Genomic DNA, 19,553 nt, shown 5'->3' with positions numbered 1-19,553 from the left:
CACTTCTCACAGACACAAGTTATGTCCGCCTCAGAAAAAAAAAAACACCTTAAAAACTTCCCATTGTGTTTTTTTATTCCCTGGGAGCTCATCAGCTTCAATGGCCTACAGTAATTTAGTGACTGGATGCTGTGTTAGCAAACAGCAGTAATGAAAGGATAATATGCATGCAGGCCTTTACAATGCACAGTGGGAGATGTAATTAAGATGCTTAAAATGCAGAAAACACATCAAAACCTACCCATCTGAAAGCAGCATTATTACAGCACTGCCAGGGACGTCTGTTGACTGCACTGCGAATAAGCCACCTGCCAGCCCAAGAATGGGCTCCTCTCTGCCCTACGTCAGGCCTGCTGCACCCTGCTCTTAACCCAACACACACACACACACTATACCCTGTTCTCCCCTCCACTTGCACACTCCAAACAGCTCTGGTCTTCTCCACAGACAAAGCTGCTCAGACTATTAGCCCTCAAAAGAAGAGACTGGTTGGCATAGACACTTGCACGATTCCTTATTGCCAAGAATGTTTCTCCTCAGGGCTACAAGTTCTCCTGTTTTCACACCTGTCCTTTGCATTCATGGATATAACGATACATTCTCTGAACTGCACACTATCTCTGCATTTTCAATCCTAGTCATCAGGCTTCAAGGAGACAATGGTTCTTCAGGAGGTCTCCAAGTGAGAATTTTTTTTAACCTTAAGAGAAATGAAGACTTCACCGTGTCTTCATTTGTAAAAGTCTTATTAAAACAAACCTGGTGTTGATTCACCCTGCTGGCCCAAGATAAGAAAGGACAGGAAGCTGAAGAAAAGCCGGATGGGTGAGTCTACATGTCAGGTTTTATTGACAAGGATAAATATTTCTGTACAGCGTTGTGCAAGAGTCATAGCATCAAACAATAACATCACAGTATTCCAGAGAATTTATCTGCACAATATATAAAAAACAGTCATAAGACAAAAAAAATAAATGAAGCAGAAATAGTTAACTAGTCGTCATCAGATGAGGCCGGTTCTTTGTTCTTCTGCCTCAGCTTGCTAGCGTAAAACTTGAAGGACTCCTGGGAGAAACAAGAAATCAGAGATAAACTTTCGAAATATGATTACAAAAATCTACTTCCACTCCCATTCTTTTTATATCTGACTCAGTTTGGAATTGTTGAGTTGCTTTAAGACTCACTTTCTCTGGCAAGGACTGCGCTGCCTGGAAAGTGAATAAGACATGGACAAGCTCCTCTTATAAGCCCACCTGCAAGAGCCATGTTATTTGACACTGTGAAGCTCCACAGCACAAGACAGGAGAGGTAGCACTGATTGGAGGAGTGCTACAACTCTCGCTGATGTCATCTCATGATGCCACCAATCTGCAAGTGTTTGGCAAGTCACAGGAGTAACAGTTTTTTTTAAAGTACCTTCAGTAGGTATAGCAAAGGAACAAGTAATAGGTTTATTCCATGTTGAAAAAAAGAAGAAAGAAAACACAACGTTTCGGCCGTGGAGCCTTCTTCAGCACTGAAAACAGATCATTAGAAAGTCAGTGCAACCATAATGCACACCAAACAGCAAGCCAACAAGAAACGGATAAATTCAAAACCTGCAAACATCATAGTTTATTCAAAGTAGTTCGCATCTCTTTAGAAATGAACAGAGAAACATGGTGACTGCTGTATCATGGTCAAATCCCAAAGACAGGCAGCAGTACCCTCTGACCATGGAAATAACTCTTTTCTCATCTGTGCTCGTGTTAAACAGTAATGATAATAGATTGCCTTAAGGATTTTTTTCACACCTATTTAAATGTTTTAAATGTGTTATTGCAACCTATGGACAAGGGCATCTGCAAATAACATTAAAACTATTCATAATTCTAATCTCTCTCCCGTTTCTCACCCTCAACATATACAACTACCAGTTGCCTAAAAACTAGCCTTAAACATTCACTCTGATATCCTGCATCAGCACTGGCTTAGTGTTTAATCTCTTGAACAACAACAGAAAGACTGTTTTTTACCCAAGTCAAGCTAATTATATAGGCTTTGTTTAAAAAGCTTTTTGAAGGCTATTGCAATCAGAAGATTAATGTTCAGTGAACATGGTATATTCCCTTATTACCAATGTAATTAACCATGATAAATAAGGGGGAAACAGCACCACACAATAGTGTTTGTGAAACCTCTCGTTATCTTGTGAGTGGAAACACTTTATACACTGGTATTACAAAGTCCCAAGTCTATGGTTTCTGGAGAAAATCTTATCTGAAAGTCTATTCTGATAAACATTTTAACATTCTGTAATGTGTTGAATAATTTCCGAAAGTTTTGAGAGCACTGTTGGCAACTTTATACTCGGTGATCAGCATTAGCTGGTTTTTGGACTTTCAAACAGTTTATACGAAATTCAAATAGTACAATCCCATTTCAAGCAGGAAACATTAGACAGTTAGTGCCCTATGGGCAGACAAATGCTTCTCATAAAACAACGGTTAAGCAATTCAGAGGCCACTGCTGAAACTGGTGATCAGGTAAGTCTTGTCTCTTACCAACAGAAATCTAGGCTGAATGTTACCTTCCAGGAAGGACTCATTGTGGAGCTAATAGGAAAGGGAACTATCACAAGCACAAAATCCAGAGTGGTCAGACAGGTTCCTATCTTAAGATTGCAGGAAACACCAGGGACTGTTACTGTTTTTACTAACGCATGCTTTGTCCTTTCTGCGTAGACTATAAAGTAAAAAAATGGCACTGGGGAACACAGAACTTACATTTCTCAAAGAATTTTGCTGATGTTCTTTAGCGTCAAATATTCACTGACAGTGCAGTTGTTTTTTTTATTTTGGCATTTGTTGTAATCGTAACAGAAAATAAGCATCTGTAGAAGTAACAGTGTCTGAAATGTAACTTCTGTCTAGTTTAGGCTCAAAACGTTCTGAACCATCAGCTGCACAGTACATGCTGTGCCCCACTGATTTACAATTAACAGCCACAATACTGAGCTCAGCAAGTTTCTATGAAAGGAAAGAGTAGGCATGCAAACAACACCGATCACATTTGCTTATTACAAATGTTACCAAAGGGGCAACACAAACTATTTTACACTACCTGAGTATTTCTAAGATATAAAAATTCCCCCCATCATGCCCGCATAATGCCCCTGCAATGCAATTGTTTTCATGCAAAACATACAAGTTCATTACTTCACATGGTGAATTAATGTACTTTGTAACACAGATATTGTAAATGCAATACACTGTACCAGCAGTGGAAGTGAGTAATGTTTAGTCAAAAGGATAACCCAGCTACAAAATGCACGCTGCGTGTTATGTGCAAGACCCTGCAAGTGACCCAAGTCACTCTGTGCTTCGTGCCTCATTGTTACATCCAGTATTTGTTTGCAATCTTTTGAAATAAACACTCACTCGGTGTGGCAGAGCTCCCTGAGCAGCTGCGTGCTAGTAAGAGACAGTGGCAGCTGTGGTTTTACTAGCACGGGTGAGGCATCCCTGTCGAGCACTGCCCAAAGAGCCGCACGGTAATTGGCACACCCACTGATCCAAGCAAGCTGGTGCTGTAAGGAGTGCCATTCATGGCATGGATCAAGCAAGCACACAGATCGCCTTTACCTCCATGCACGATGGAACTCCTTTTCCTTCTTCTCAGAAATAAACGAATCATACTCTTTTTTGGAGAAGCTGTTCCAATGAGAAAAGGCACTAATGTTTCCTTGCATTTATTTCAAATAAATTAGATGGCTTACTTAATTCAAACTACGTTAGCACTGGAGTTGTGAAGGGCTTTGTGCTTTTCTATTATTATTATCCATTCCTGGGCACACTTTAGACAGCTCCTTCTATTTCAGGAACAGAGTCGATCACACCTTTTGACCCCTCTTCTGCCCCGACTCATTTCAACAGGCCGGGCGATAATTACCGCAATGCGTCATCAGCGCAGTATTTCAAGTTCTTAGCACATGTGCTTCCTACACACACAAGGGACTGAGAAACGATCTTATTGAAAAATGAAATTAGCGCAGCGGAGCCTGCAAGCTTTTAGAACATCAAAAGCTACCGTATTTTCATGTAAATGAGGAGGTGTTTGCCACATCTTTAAAAGTAAAGGCAAAAGAAAAGTTTTTCGAGGAAGTGGCATGAAGGAATTGCGGGAGAAGATGGCTGAGAGAAACGGGTAAAATGAAATAAAACCAGAAATCCATTAACAGTGCAGTGCGCAAATATGTAAGCTACTCTCATGCGAGCCAGAGAACGGTCATTTTGAATAAGTGATTTTCTGTTGCCTTCCATGAGTGGGGAGACCAGTTTGGGTTGGTTTTCATCTCGGCGAAACCTGCCAATCTTCGTTCAGACCCAGATGGGTAAAAATGCAGGTGGGCAAATAGCCAGTACAATTCGTTTATTACAATGCCCCTGGTTCATTTTAGTTCAGCGTAGAGTTGGCCTCCAGTGGGAAATAAAATCCATCTACAAAGGACACTTAAGCCATGGCTCACCTGGCCGAGCAGCCCAGAATGTCAAAAGCTTGCAGTACCTTTAAAGCAAAGCTAAACCGCGGAATCAAAGGGGCACTGTGCACTACGAAGCCGGGAGGGCTGCACTCACCGGGGGCTCCATAAAGGGAACGGGCTCCCCTGCATTCTTCAGCAACGTGGCCAGCCTCTTCAAGCACAGCTCGTCCGGCTGCACTCGCTCCTCCTGCATCTGCTCGTACAGGGCCTTGGCAGACGGCAGGTCCTTGTCCAGGCCTGGTGGAGAGACAGCAGAGTGGTCAGGCCACAGAGCACATCCATTTGTCTCACTAGAAGACACCCAGAGACACTCCGCCTCCGAGACTCAAAGGACTTTAATTTATCTGACTGCACTACAATTCCACTCTCACCTGGATCCCCTCTGAGTAAGGAGAGATGAGCCAGGCCAGCTGTTTCAATTCAGGGTTTTTGAACAACCAGTGTCTTCGACTGGACCGACTAGGTGACTGTTAATTCTCTTACGTAACTATTTACGAATGGGTGGTGGTGACGTGCACTGGAAAGTCAGGTATTCTAACTAACATGAATTCAGATAAATACCCTTGACAAAAGAAAATGCAACAAGAATGAACACTCAATTTCTAGTTCTACATCCAATTCCAGAGACAAGGACACACACAGTTATGTTGTATTAAAAGGAGAGAAAGGCATGTTTCCCTGAATTAGAGTACATCATTTCAACTTAATCAAGATTTGATTGTTGGATTCTGGAGTTTCTAATCCTTAGAGATGGCAAAGCTTTGCATGAAATAATCATAGTCCTAGTATGCGAAAAGGAATAAGACTCAGTTCAAATGGCACATCTAAGTACTTTAACATGCAATATTTCTGCTTGACAAAGCCCTATCAGGAATTCATTAGCAGGTATGTATAAAATGCACCAGTGGCTAAATTGTACAACTGCTGTATTTGGAGATGGTTTAGACATAGCTACATTTTTAATCTACTATCTAATAACATCTTAAAGACAAGTTAGAAGCACTAAAATATTCACATTCCCTACTCAAAACTGTCAAAAAACTGTCTCAAAACTGATCAACAGGTATCCAAAAGGCCCATTTAAAGGTTACAAGTTCACTCAAACAAAGGAAATGCAAGTTGTCCTCTTCATCCAAACTTAATAATGGGTGAAACTAATGTTTGTTACAAAATTTGCAAGCTTATAGTTTGTATCTAGCATTCAAAAGGCAATAGCAATGGGTGTCATAAGCACAGAACAAACTCAAAGCATCCAAGCCTTTATTACTGTTTTTTAGAAAGCTGTCTGTAAAGAGGATTTAAGAGAAGTGAGCCCAGGTAGTTAACAGATTTCATGAATCAGAGTGGTATACCATTTAGAGACAAGGTATTTGCATGGTATCATTCAGTCTTTAAAATTGTCAGGGGAACATTATGAAAGACATGGTCTGTGTGCTAATCTCTTGTTATATGGATGTACTTCTACCCTGCATTCAGAGAGCAGAAGATCTAACATGCCAGGAACCTCCCTCTTCTTAAACACAAATGAGCTACTTACCATAGGACTTCATTAGGTACGCGTATGCAGTCTTCCTCTCTGGGAACTCAGGAATAATTTCCAAGAGGGTTTTGATCTTATGAGCCTAAACATTAAATAAAACAAAAAACAGACAAATGTGCTCACCATATAAATACACGTCCTAAAGCAAAGTCCGGCTAAGAAATGGGACTTGTCATTTACAAACTGCAATGTTTTTTTAACCCTATATTTTGCACAGAAAACTGGGATGACTTGTGCAAAGCATAACTCTGAGGCAGCTGTTACCACATCTACTTCTGTTTCTGTAAGGATTTCTGAAAGCATAAAGGTAAAATACTCACCTCTAGACTACAAGAGTCTACCAACAGAGACAAACCAGAGCCCCCACAGAGGTCAGAGCGGTACTGCTGTACGCTTTAAAAAGAGATGGCTCTTACCTGTCCAGGCTTCTGTGCAGCTCTAGTAATGTAAGACACCAGAATGTCCTTCTGCTCCCCGATCCCAGGACATCTCTAGAGGACAGGAGAGGAAGAAAGTCAGACTCCCAGTACTGGCCATAACAGGTTGGGCATCTCCAGTCCTCAAGGGTAGCAGAGTTCACAGACTGTCATTCCACCACCAATCAGAACTGGCCAATTGAATGATCAAATCACCTCGTGTGTGAGGTCTCAATGAGAAGCTAACTGAAAAGCACCTGTAACCCTTCAGGACTGTTGAGAACAGGAGATGCTAATCCCTAACCTAGACAGAAAATAACTAGCTAGACAAAAGTTTGAAGAGTAACCTTGTTCTAGAAACCTGCAGCTCCTCAAGAAGATGACTGATGGGGTTCTATTAGCCATACAATAAGCATCATGCAGGACAGTGATACTCCCTTTTCTTTCACTCACTTCTTTTTTCACAGTATGAAAATGACGGACAAAAGTCCAGAGTTATTTTGTGTAAGAGCTTTCTTTTAAGGGAGACACAGCAGGCCTGTGCAAACAGGAATGTGCTCTTGTGTGTTTGTGTGAGCCAGTGTGTGCGGAGGTTCCTGTGTGTGTGTATGTGAGGGTGAGCAGTGAGCAAGACGCGCATCTGTGTGTAGGGAAGCAGCAGTCTTCTTCAATTATATTGCCAAGCACTCACAAGTGAGCTGAAGACCAGAAGGTTAATTATACATTTAATAAGGTGTCAGGCAGATAACTACTCATTTCTTTATAAAAATTAAAATGTACAGAGTGAGTTCTCTTTAAAGTATAATTATCTACACTTATGAATACAAAAGGACCGATTTCAATCTCTCAGCTTTTACTAAAAAGCTCTTTCAGTGAGAGACAGCCGGCTTTTTTTACTTCTTTTAGTTTAATATCACTGACAAAGTTAATACGGAGAAGTTTGTGTGACAGCTCAGAGACACCCGAATTTTCCCTGTCTTTTAAAATCCGTCAGGGTGGAGCACAGGAAAGCCAAGATTATTTTGCCAGTAAGTACACAGACGCTCTATTTATAATCTTTCGTGCACATTTTAAAAACGGGGCAATGGAAACAAAGCGCTACAAATACAAAAGGCTGAATGGTCTTAAATTTGATCAGAACTGCCAAAGCTTGACACTGTCCCATAATGTGGTTAAAATGTCTATAAACAGGGCAGTCAATTCACAGTCAGATATTTGTATCTACATTTTTTTCATTAACTGAATGGAATGATTTCCATTACTTCAAACCAAAGTTAAAATGATAATTTTGGGATTTTCAGCCATTTGTGTAAATACAACAGCTGTGGAAAACGCAAATGGTCACGCCATGAAAATGCAAACAAAATGTTAAAAAAAGTGTAGGTGTCCAATGTTTTTAATGCTAATTTACTGGTATACTGCTACCAGTACCGACTTTATAGGTGTAAAATGTTCTTATGTTAAAGTGCCAATCGCCATTTGAAAAAAACAGTTATGTCAGCACTCACATGCTGAATGTCACTTTCTAATTAGATATTTACCCCTGAAGAACGTCTAGTGACAGCAATCAGATTATTTTTTCTGCTCTTTTAATACAGATTAATACAGAAAGTTTATGACTTTGATGCTAGCTTTGTGGTAGTGGTCCATTTTTCTTCTTTTGTCTTTACGGGGTCAAAATGAACGGGACACCTTCAGATAAAGTCTACTGTGAAGTCTAAGGCAGTGACTTCAATCTGCAGCAATTATGTTCAATGTCACTGGCATTTGTGTACAGCGCTACGTGGAGTTAAGCCTTTCTGTGCATCCCCTTTATCAGTCTTCTCCTCAGCCCAGTGTGCTGAAGCTGCAGAGGAGTCCCTGCTGTGCACATCACATCTCTGTCTCTCTCAGACAAACAGGCGTGTTCCTGTTGCTATCTGGAACAGTAGGAGGTCACAGGCAATATCTTCAGGCTCTTACAGATCAGAAGAAAAGAAGCAGTCGGTAATAAAAGGATTGCCATTTTATTTCTGTAAATGGATCTTTTCGTGATACAGATAGCCTTTTTAAAAGTAAAACTAACAAAGCTGAATTTGTCAAAAGCACAATGTAATATAAATGCTCACTGCAAACCCTGCCCAACAATGTTCATGGCAGTTAAAAAAAAAAAGTTGTTTTCAGTCACTATAAGCTATGAGGACCTTTAGAGCCATAAAAATCTCAGCTGTCCTGAAGCCAACTGAAATCACCGTGATGAGTGTAGTGGGGAAAAAAAATCAGGGCAGCTAATCTGAATTATGTTAGCAGATTCTCTCTTGTCCTGAAGTCCGCAGTGGTGTCCAGCCTTTAGCAGGTGTGTTTCAAGTCTCATCAGCTGTGACAGATTACCACATGCCGAGGCCTGTATGAGACTATAGCCCTGATGGACAAACTAAGTGCTGTGCACTCCTCTCAGTCACGCAGCCTGGAGAGCTGGGGCCTGGCTATCATATCACTGCCACAACCTTGCCGCTGCCTGCTGGAGCTGCATGCGGCCCGGGGACCGCAGTGATGTGTCTGCCTGTTTGTTTGTCTGCTTGTCTCCTAATATGTATGTGAGCTCCACAACACAGCTCGCCCTTACAAACTTAAGAACCATTACACTGCTCTGAAGGTGTCACTTCATGACACTGCAGGGGGGCCTGGGGAAACCTGCAGTAATATCTTTTCTTACCAAAATGGGGTGTTATGTGTGTAGGGGGGGGGGGTGGGGGGGTTGTTCAGTACTTCATACTGCGTGTCCTTCAACACTGTTTTGCTTCTTCTGCTCCAGTTCCAACAGCAATGAAATAACATTAACAGCCATTTGTAAATGATGTTTTTTCCCCACTTCCTGAAAACACCATGTCCCTAAAGCTTTTAACACAGTTGTATTTTAAATGGATCAGAAGCGCTCAGCAGAAGAATGGATCTGTAGAATTACTCAATTATAATGAAACAACTCAAGTGAAATCAATTTCAGTGCTTTTCTTAAGAACATGGTACAAAGCAATGTGATCTCCATTTTCTTGCTCTGATTGCCCCCCGTGCATTCAACCATCTTCGGACTGTCTTCTTCTAACTGCTTAAAAATAATTAATGAAGTACAACAGTCTTGACAGGGACAATATGGGTGACAAAACAGAGCAGCCGAAAACAGCACTATCTGGGGTAGAATGGCTGTGGACATCATTTAGGGTCTGGTGCAGAAGATCATGAAGAAGTTAGAAATGTATTCTAGAAGGAAAGGAAAACCCCATTGCTTGTGGGTGCGTACATATATATAAACTTAATAAATATCTATTTTCAGCAGGCTTTTGTGCTGAAGACAAAGCACTTACTTGCAGTAAGAATTTGGCATCATCAACCTTGCCTGCATCTAGCAACTGCAGGAAGAGATCCGTGGCCGGTCTGTATGAGGAAAAGTGATTGGCTAGCCTCTCTGCCATGGCGCTTACTGAGAAAACACAGAAAGGGGTCATCAGGTCACAGTCCCCCTCCTCCTAAACAGCGCACGCTCACTCAGGGAAATTACCTCTTAATTCAGTCTCAAATTCCACCTGTTCATCTGAACCAGTCACTGAATATGAAGACTCAACTTTCTAACCATCAAACATTTCTGAGGATTTTATAATAAAGTATGTGGGGCTCATGATCAGGCCTTACAACTGGCTGTATAATCAATGCAGCATTTATAATCTAAAACTTGCTACTATTAGGAAACCAGCTGAGCCTAACCCAGTCTCATGGCCATCTCTCGTTTGTAACCTTTGCTTATCTTTTTATCCGCATTTGCAATTTCTGTGGAATTAAAAGATTTGAAACTTTGACTGCAAAAGGCTCAGAGTGTAAAAATGTTCCCTGAGAAACAGGAGAAAGGGAGCCCAGCATTCTTACATTTGTCCAGAGCCGGCTCCAGATTCTCTTCTATGACTTTCCGGAAGACAAAGGACACGCTGGAGGCCCGGGCACCCGGATCCTGACCTTCTCTTCCAGAGATGAAGATGGGCTCAATGCTCTCCACTCCTGCCTCGATATTGCCACTGTGAAGGGCAGAACAAATGAAAACTGGGCAAAAGAAGCAGAAAGAAATATCATACACCAGCTGGTTTCTCACTGCAAGGCCTAACATAGATCAAAAGAGTAAAAAATAAATGCACGAAGGTCTTATTTATAAAATAAATATTACAGAAAGGATTAGTGTAAAAAGGCCCCTGTACTCCATTTAAGCAGCCGGAGTAGGAACGCAAACTGAAAAGACTTCACGGATGAACGGGCAGAACTCATGGGTAATCGGATGTCCTGCCAGAATGAACTTTGACCCAGGCCATGCCTAAGTAGCTGTGACACAGATGCTATTCTGTTGCTGAACAAAGCTGACTGGTGGCCCTGTACTTAAAAGGGTGGCCGGCAGACCTCCAAATGCAAACGCCACATTAAAGTAATGCCGAGTAAATAATTCAGACCCAAAAGTCAAAACAATCTCTCAGATTATTCAATTAAATATTTACACGGGTTGGAGAAAAAATATTCCAAACACAGCACAGAGATTTGTCCTTTTCTGTTATTGTGGCTGCTGCCGTGAGATGGCAACATCAGTTTACCTTTCTGCATAATTAGGCAGAAAGTCTGCATCCCAGGTCACTGCTGCAGAGGAAGGCGCACTGTGCCCCTCTCTCTCACGGCCAGGCCTGTCGCTGGATGGGTTGCAGGGTGAGAAATGCCTGGCCATGGAAGTGTTTTTGCTATTGCACCAGGTTACGTGGGTGTGGAGAGAAGTACAAATTCAAACCCGTCTTTAAAAGTGGTAATTAGTCCAAGAATCCTAACCAGAGCTTAATCCTTATACATTTTCTTCACAGAATGGAAGTGACCCCTCATTAATGCTGAAATCTGAAGCCTGTCCCTAATCTCTTCCATATGGTCTGTCCAGGGGATGTCTCATTCAACATCTTCCCCCGAGTCCTTCTCGAAGTGGCAGAAAGAGATCAGACTGGCTGGTGTCCCTCCAGTTTAAAAGACACTGGGGCTGCACTGGGAGGCCCTACCCTGCCTCATACAGAGCTCTGTTATATTGGGGGGACAGTGTGGGCTTGGGATGCCACAATGCCTCTAGCATAGCTGTCTAACCATTGCTGAGAGTCGAACCTAGTAGGAAATGAACAAAGGGATTTTCTGAAAGAAGAGACAGCTGAGAACCACATCAAACAGAAAACTTAGGTGTGAACGGTTTGAGGTTAGACACATCTACCACCAAACTTCAGATACTATGCAATAAATAAATGAACCACATATAATTGTAACCAGATTTACCAAGATATTATCAGGAAAATTATAAGCTTTTTTTGACAAATGCACTAACACTGTATTTAACAAATATGACAATTTGAAAACGTTTTGACATATAATAGATATAATAAGGTTATTACATGGATTAACATTTGCAATTTGAAAGGATCGATCAGCAGGGGGTTTTACTGTGGAAGTAACAGGCTTAAAGGCCAATACAAATTACCCATCTGCAATATACACTTTGTAGCAGGTTGCACATGGGATCTTGTTGGACTCTATCCCATTCCTCTTGTGCCTGTTCAGGAATCTCTAACTTCTATACGTCGATCAATGGAGCTCAAGAACGACGGGTAGGGCATAACTGTCACATTCTCAACATGCAAGAGAGCAGCTGTTACATAAGCAGCACAAGGGGACACGCAGTCCTGTCGCAATCCTGTCACTTCAAGATGAGCCTATAGGAAGGGCAGTAAGTGAGCACCCTGGACTTGATCAACCTAGCACAATGCTGTCACACTGACAATCACTACGAGCAAATTTTAACAGCGACTAGATCCTATTGCCCCAGCAATCATGCTTGGACCTCCCAATTGACTGGTCTGCTGTACACAACAATTAACATATTAATCTGTTTATCTGTGCCACAGTCACGGTCATCTATCAGATTGGTCAAGACTAAATCTCAGCTTGACGTTGAAGAGATTAAACCACCTCATCATCTTTACCCAAACAGCTCTCACCAGTGGCATAATTTAGTGGCCATGAAAGACCAATTAATCAAACTGAGCCCACAACCATACGCTCCATATCCAAAACCAGTCAAACTCTATCAAAAACATACACGCGCAGATTGATGCTCTGTAGTAACATTAACAATGCAAGGAGGAAGTCGTTGCGTTAAATCTGGTGCGTTAAGTTGGCAAAATAACAAGAACAAAAAACATATTCCGGCACTGCTATCCTTTCTCACTTACTTCTTGATGTGCGCCAGGGCTGTGTTATTGATGAAGAGCATGCGTGACAAATTAATGGAGGGACCTAAGGATATCACCAGGTTCTCCACTGCCTGGATGCCCTTGATGTCTCCCTTGGCACCGAGGGCTTGAACCAGGCGGGTCACGGCCAGTGGGGAGGGCACCTGCTCGGCCTGCATCATGGTCTTCAGCGAGTCCAGTGCATCTGCGGTCAGATGGGGGACAGCGGGCTGAGCAAATCGGTAATCTCGGCAGTAATCAGACCAGACCCAGATCTGACACCTCTTAACGCACTGCAGCAGGGTTTTTTAAACCGGCACATTTAGAACACCCCGATTTTATTCAGTCTGAATTGCAGATTGCCATTTTTGGTTGAGAGCGAAGCATTTGTAGTTGGACTTTTTAAGGGTACCTTCTAAGAACTTATGTTTTATTGCTTCATCTGGTTTTCTTCTTTTCGGAAGCAGTGCAAAGGACTGTGGTTTCGTTAGTCATCCACTAGAAAAGCATAGGTTACCACCGTGTGGCAGATGTCTCATCCGGGATACAGTGTCAATGGTCTTAAGAGCAGTGTGTTATAACACTATTCATTTTTGGCCAATGCCAAAGATGCAGAATGATTCAATGTTAGGAAGCAATAGCTTTTAACAATGCCACCATTTTATGTAAGATCATGTACAATGTTAACTGGAGCAAAGAGATCATTATAAAACAATCCACACATTTCTTCTCGATATAGGTGATATACATACGTACTAAGAGGTGCACTGCTTAGAGGATTTCGGTTCTATCTTGAATTTACAATCATAAGATGTACCATTTTAGAGAAGCACAAACAGGCTAGTTATTGCTTTCAACAACACACCAGCATTTACTGTCAATATTGCAATCAACTTCTGTTACTAGCATTTGTTTTAACGCAATTTAACCTATTTCAGTGCCCTAACTTGACTCAGCCCTTAACTGTTCCATTTCATTTGCAATAACCTCTCAATCTCTCCACAAATCTTCAAACTTTTCTGAAGACAGGGAAGATTTTGAAAGCACTCAAACACCACCCCTTCTCTGAACATACTTTGCATGTCTAAGGAGATATGCAATTTTATCTTAAAATAATAATAACAATAATAATAACAATAATAAAAAAAGGCAGCCGCTTATGTTAAATGGAATGGAAACTGGACTAAGTGGCCAAATGACAAGTGCATTCATATTCAGGCTTGTATTATAAATGCATGTACAGTAATTTATGTCTCTCAGCTCCACAAAAGCCTCTTGATAAGCAGGTAATTTGCTAAATGGACTCCTTTATGGGAAGATGCGCAGGGCGGTGCAGGATTGCGTCTTAGAGAGGCATTAATGTGACGCGGAGGTCAAACAGTGCGACCTACCTTTCACTTGATCCCGTTTCACGAGAGTGACGACAAGGAGACTGCTGGCTATGTCACTCAGATTGAAGCCTTTGATTCGGGTTCCAGCGCTGGAAGAAACAGACATTTCCAAAGGAATTACTGACATACATCTGATATGATAATAAATGGTTGAGCAGCAGGGTGAAATTAGACAAGAAAAAACAGAATACCAAATAGCACGTTAAAAAATATCAAGCGCCGAGTGAATGGAAGGAAGGAGACAGCCTTTGTGTTCTCCTGTCAAACTGTTACACTTTCTTTCTCTTTTTAAAAAAGTCTCCCCCCCCCCCCCCGTCTCTATTTTGTATGTTGAGATCTGGCTCTCTGTCTAGAGAACAAAGAAAGAATTAAAGCAGAGCTTGGGGTTCAGTGAAGGGGGGGTGAAGGAAAGTGCCACTGCGTTGTCATTTTCGAAGGGAAAAGGGTTTTTCAGCGTTTCAAGTGATGAATTAAAAACAAAGATGGGTTTCACAACAGAACCACAGAAAAAAAAAATGGAAGACGCAAAACTGCATCTTTAACAAAAACAGCTCCCTTCACTTCAACAAACTCAGACAAACTGCCACTCCAGGGGTACATTGGGCATGGAGCTCTAATAATTTCATAGACAATGGCATGATATTGCTGACTATCCCAGGACCTCCTGGTAAGATTTAGTCATAACAGATGCCACCACGCAGAAGAATGCATGGGCCTTAGATCTCAGGGCCAAAAGAAGACAATGTCAGTGCTTGGTGGCAGTGAGGAGGTGAGGTGGGGTGTGTGGACAGTTAAAAGAAGCAGACCATCCTGAAAGCACATCTCAGTAAACAGAGGGAGGGAAAAAGCTACCCCTCAAGACATAAGCGTGAGTGAAAGATCTTCAACCAGTTGAGAGTGCAGCACTGACTTACACAGGCCAGAATGATACTGACACAAACGGTGAACGCTGAGCTGCTTAAAAAAAAGCGTCAGAAAGCAGCAAAAGCATAACTCATTTTCTTCTCTTCAGGCCTGTCAGTTTAACACTCTGAGGAGGAAAGAGATTTCAGTATAGGCAGCAAAAACCTCAATCAAACTTTTTTTTGTTAACCAAAATCTCTTTGCAGATTAAGTCGGGGCGTTCAACTGAGCAGCAGCCTGCCTCCTTATCCGATAACGCTGTGTCCGGACCTAGAGGCAGCTGAACAGCTTGCCGCATAAGCTGGGGCCAGTGTCGAATTATTCTTATCAATCCCAAGAAAATCCTGTCCATCGGCCCCAGTAAGGGTATCCTCTTGAGTCACTTAGGCTCTGCGGGCTTACTACCGTTGTCAGAGCTGGCTGATGGATTTCTGCTGCCCTCTCCTAGCAATCCTCTTAATCTCCCCATAAGCACCCCCATTGCTCAGTTCTGATGTCTCCTCAGCCCATCTGCCCAAAGCTCTTTAAGTCGCCAATTCAGATATGAGACTGTATTACACACACATGGGAATTATTACTTGGGCCTCTGTCTTTGAAACTTTGCTTTGATTAAAGTCATGTTCAGGATGTCATAGCACTAATCTGCAACTCCAAAATAAATCAAAATATAAGGAGGGGAGGGGAGAACTCATGAAAACAATGAGAACACTTTCGCTTACACCGGGGTTTAAGAAGAAGTTACTGTGCATTCAGAGATAATCAGGTTTGTATTATAATATAGTGAGGCTTAAAGCCACTGTTGGTTTTTAGAGGTTTATGGATCAGCGATCAGTGGAACAGTTTTGTTTCAGAACTAATGCGATGTGACACAAAGGATACGTTACTAATCTGCAGAAGATGTTATTTTTGTGCAGCAAAGCACTTCTCGGAAAATATATTTTATCTGCTATATTTAGATCAGGTAGGCTTTAGAACTACTCTTGAGAGTTTTGCATCAATTTTGCAGTCTATTCTTTATCGTAGTCTTTACTGAAGGGCATCAGTATTCCAAGAATTAACGTTTTGTAACACCGGGACGTGACAAAGACGTACAAAACACGTTCTAAATCTCACTGCCTTCTAAAATCATAGTATTTATACAAATTTAAGGTTCTATTGCAAAACATTTTGTCTTGTGGATCCTAACCACATTATCTATCGACTCTCTATCGACATTAGGAAGTGTGTTTGACGCAAACTGTGCCTGCATGCTGGTGACAGTGAAAGGCATTGGGTTATCCATACGAGTTAGTCTTAAAGACTTTGTAAGCAAAAGCTTGCACTCAACAAAGTTTAATAAAACAACCTTAGACAACGCCAACTAAAAGGTACCGCGAGAAAGAAATGATAAAATACCTCAGAGTCAACAGTCAACACCTCAGTGTTCGGCCACTCAGACTAAAACATTTTTATAGGGAGTGAGAGTAGGACTCACATGTCTTTGACTGTCATGGCATACTCCAGGTTTCCCTCAGCCAGCAGGCTTTTGAGAAGGTTGTTGTAGGCAGCGGGGCTGAAGACTAGGCCTCTCCTGTCAGCGTCCTGAAGAATCCTATAGGCCTCTGGAAATGAAACAAAGAGAGATTGACAGATGACCCACAGCTGTTAAAGTTGGGAACAGTGCAAAATGATTCCTTGCATGACAAAGGAAAACACAACTAACGTAAAAAAAATGGAAATGTAGATAAAAAATAGCTGCTTGTAGAAAAACTTCCTCTGCCTTCCACTTCAAAGTACATCCATACAGAAGCACCAAAAGTCAACGTACTACCACAGACATGACAGACCCCTCTTCAGAGACTGCAAAATGTATAACATGGACAACATAACTAAAACTGAGTTAGCCAGCACCTAAAGGAGTGTCAGCATGCTTTTGAACTGACAGCAAAGGTGTAAAAAAAGCCATTGGAGCAGAAGCTGGGCATATCTTAAAAAATTGCACTAGCTTTTTATATGCATTTTCTCCAGAGGAACTGTGTAAATGTACATCTTTTTTTCTGGAGTTTCAAAAAAGTTACATTCTTCAGTGCAAGCTGAGTGGCAGCTCTCAAAGGGAGAATCCATTGTACAGTAACACAGAAACCATTCTATTGCTTTTCTGCCAGGTGGTGTCAGTCCCACTGAATTAGAATTAAGCATTCAGCTGTTCAATGTAAATGATTAAACTCATACGGTTATTATGATGACTGTAATTAAACTGTCTATATTTCTTTGTTTTTCCTACCTTATGTAACATGAAAGAATAATAAAACAGCTTGACAAGGTGTATAAACATGAACTACTACTTTTCCAGTGCACAACACCGGGAGGAAAATTACACTACAATTACTAAACTGATCCATAGTAAAATGCAAAACATCTTTAGCCCTAATTATTAAGCATGCAATGGAACCGATTAAACTAAATATGAGATACTGATATTATGATAAGCCTGTAGAAAATTCCAGGTTACATGCTCCTTTTCCTTATTTCCTCTCAAATGTGAAATAACAACAACTGTAATGCATGCATGACAAAAAATGTTTGATTTCTTGATTGAAAGCATTTTGGTTTCAATAATGGACCGTTTCACCTACTGCAAAGGTTTTAAAAATCACCTGGCTGTGCCCTACAGTTTGTAACGTGTAAGGACAGTAGCATGTATTTCTCAGTTGAGATCCATACAAAACAATGCAAACTAACAAAAGTTTATTTGACCAAACAAACCAAACCATATATACTCAGTTTAAAACAGTAGCCTAATTGGGTTTTGTTTTACAACTGAGAGTACAATGCATGAGAAAGCAGAAAAGCATTACACGTGCTTATTTGAACTCATAAACAGATAATTATTAATGTATAACAAGCATCGAAAGAAACTTCCTCTTCATTTTCAGAAAAATTACCCTGTTGTTGAATACTGCTTAAAAGGTTTAAAGTGATTTTGATTAATCATTATTGACTGACCATGATGTGTTTTGAGAGTTCAATCACAAGCATCTTATCACTTCACTAGTAAAATATTTGATTGGGTGAATACGTGAAGAGGTGATTTAACCTATTAAAATTTAAAACCTGGTTAATATCAAGAAATATACAAAAAGGAACCACTATACCTAGCTTTTCAAGATAAAATCAGCTTGATGGAGGCTAGACTAAGTTAGAGCACCTCACCAAGACAGATGGGGTGGTCCAAGAGTGATGGTCTGGACAGGAGTGTCTAGCTGTGACGGAACTAGTGGTGGCTGATGGCATTATTTTGTGAACTGTGAACTTTGCATTTACACAACAGTTTCAAGAAGTTATTTTCAACATAAACCTGCATTCAACATAAATAAAATGCCACTTTTCTTTCTCTCCTCTACTGTTCCACTTTGTTTTTCGGTATGCAATGTGCATTAACCATCTGCACAAAGAAAGGAAAGTACGGGTACAGAGATCACCATTCTCTAACCCCCCACACAGCAAATGGAACAGACCATTATTCTCTTAAATGTGCTGCAGATTTTTGCAGAGGGCACTGCCAGTGTACTGTCGGAGAGTGCCTGGGAGGGAGCAGAAGAGGGACTGGGATTAAGATCATACCTTTGGCCTTGCCCCTCTTGCAGAGAGCCAGCAGGCGGCGCTGGTAGTCATTGGGGGAGTCCACAGGGAAGGGGCTGGCTGTGCTGGAGCTGTTGCTCTTTGCCTCAAAGTCTTGGGATTTGCTGCCATACTCTGCAGCCTCTTTATACCATGCCTGAGAGATCACATGACAAAAACCACCAAGAGATCAGTCTCCCTGGCTCTTTCGGAGCAATGTCGCGCTGCAGTATGAGATGAACCCCATGTACCGACAGTCGCTGCAGGCCCTTTGTCTTCCAAGGCCGCCCCTGGTCCTTCAAGTTCTATAGGTCATGAATGAGTGCACTGGGCAAAGCGACAAGTTCCAAGCCGCCTTGATTGTCTTAAACCTAGTGCCACACCAAAAGGCGAGTACTGCCATGGTTACCACAAGTGTATCACTCTTTCCATCACTGCTGGAAACCGTTCACAATTCTGTTTAAAGGATTCAAGAAAACCAAAAATGCGGCGCGCTAATGTAAATGCAAAGCGTAAGGTTGTATGTTACTTTGTCATAAACAGAAGTGGAGATCTTGAGGTCAATCAGTTACAGCAAGTCCATGAGACCAAGCAATGCACTGCAGACCTTGAGATATTACAGAACGGGGAATTGACACATGCTTGACCTAAGAGAATGAAACTGCATGAAATGCTTGCAAGTTGTTAATTCCCTGGTTTGTACTTAAAACTCTGTCCATTCCAGTCATTTGTTGGCTACGGACGCGACAGAGTGATAAACATATGGTGCAATTTAGCAGTTTTGAACTAGTGAGGATAAAAGACCTGCTTATTTCCACTAAATATCTGGATTTCCCCTGATCATCTCCAAATCCAATATTCCACCCTTAATAAAAACACAAGGATTTTTAAACCAGACCAGCGCCAGCTGTAAAC

General features: G+C 41.5%; 1 protein-coding gene across 2 annotated transcripts in view; it reads right to left on the bottom strand.

The window, feature by feature from the left end:
• Nucleotides 1-824: 824 nt before the first annotated feature.
• Nucleotides 825-19,553, bottom strand: part of lrpprc (leucine-rich pentatricopeptide repeat containing) — a 68,359-nt gene continuing 49,630 nt past the window's right edge. The window contains exons 29-39 of one of the 2 annotated variants that reach the window (XM_088933767.1): nucleotides 18,642-18,795; nucleotides 16,513-16,639; nucleotides 14,136-14,224; nucleotides 12,745-12,949; nucleotides 10,376-10,521; nucleotides 9,820-9,935; nucleotides 6,479-6,553; nucleotides 6,060-6,144; nucleotides 4,617-4,759; nucleotides 3,624-3,692; nucleotides 825-1,065 (exon numbers count right to left, since the gene is read on the bottom strand). In XM_088933767.1, coding sequence (XP_088789893.1) covers nucleotides 3,672-3,692; nucleotides 4,617-4,759; nucleotides 6,060-6,144; nucleotides 6,479-6,553; nucleotides 9,820-9,935; nucleotides 10,376-10,521; nucleotides 12,745-12,949; nucleotides 14,136-14,224; nucleotides 16,513-16,639; nucleotides 18,642-18,795 — 1,161 coding nt within the window. In that variant the 3' untranslated portion in view covers nucleotides 825-1,065; nucleotides 3,624-3,671. The remainder of the gene's footprint in view (nucleotides 1,066-3,623; nucleotides 3,693-4,616; nucleotides 4,760-6,059; nucleotides 6,145-6,478; nucleotides 6,554-9,819; nucleotides 9,936-10,375; nucleotides 10,522-12,744; nucleotides 12,950-14,135; nucleotides 14,225-16,512; nucleotides 16,640-18,641; nucleotides 18,796-19,553) is intronic. The other variant, XM_088933766.1, reaches the window with a different exon arrangement.

This window comes from Atractosteus spatula, chromosome 15 (assembly GCF_055471065.1).
Source record: "Atractosteus spatula isolate fAtrSpa1 chromosome 15, fAtrSpa1.hap1, whole genome shotgun sequence".
In the NCBI taxonomy this organism is placed as follows: domain Eukaryota; kingdom Metazoa; phylum Chordata; class Actinopteri; order Semionotiformes; family Lepisosteidae; genus Atractosteus; species Atractosteus spatula.
The sequence above is the reverse complement of the archived record's forward strand: the minus strand, read 5'-3'. Positions and strand labels throughout refer to the sequence as shown.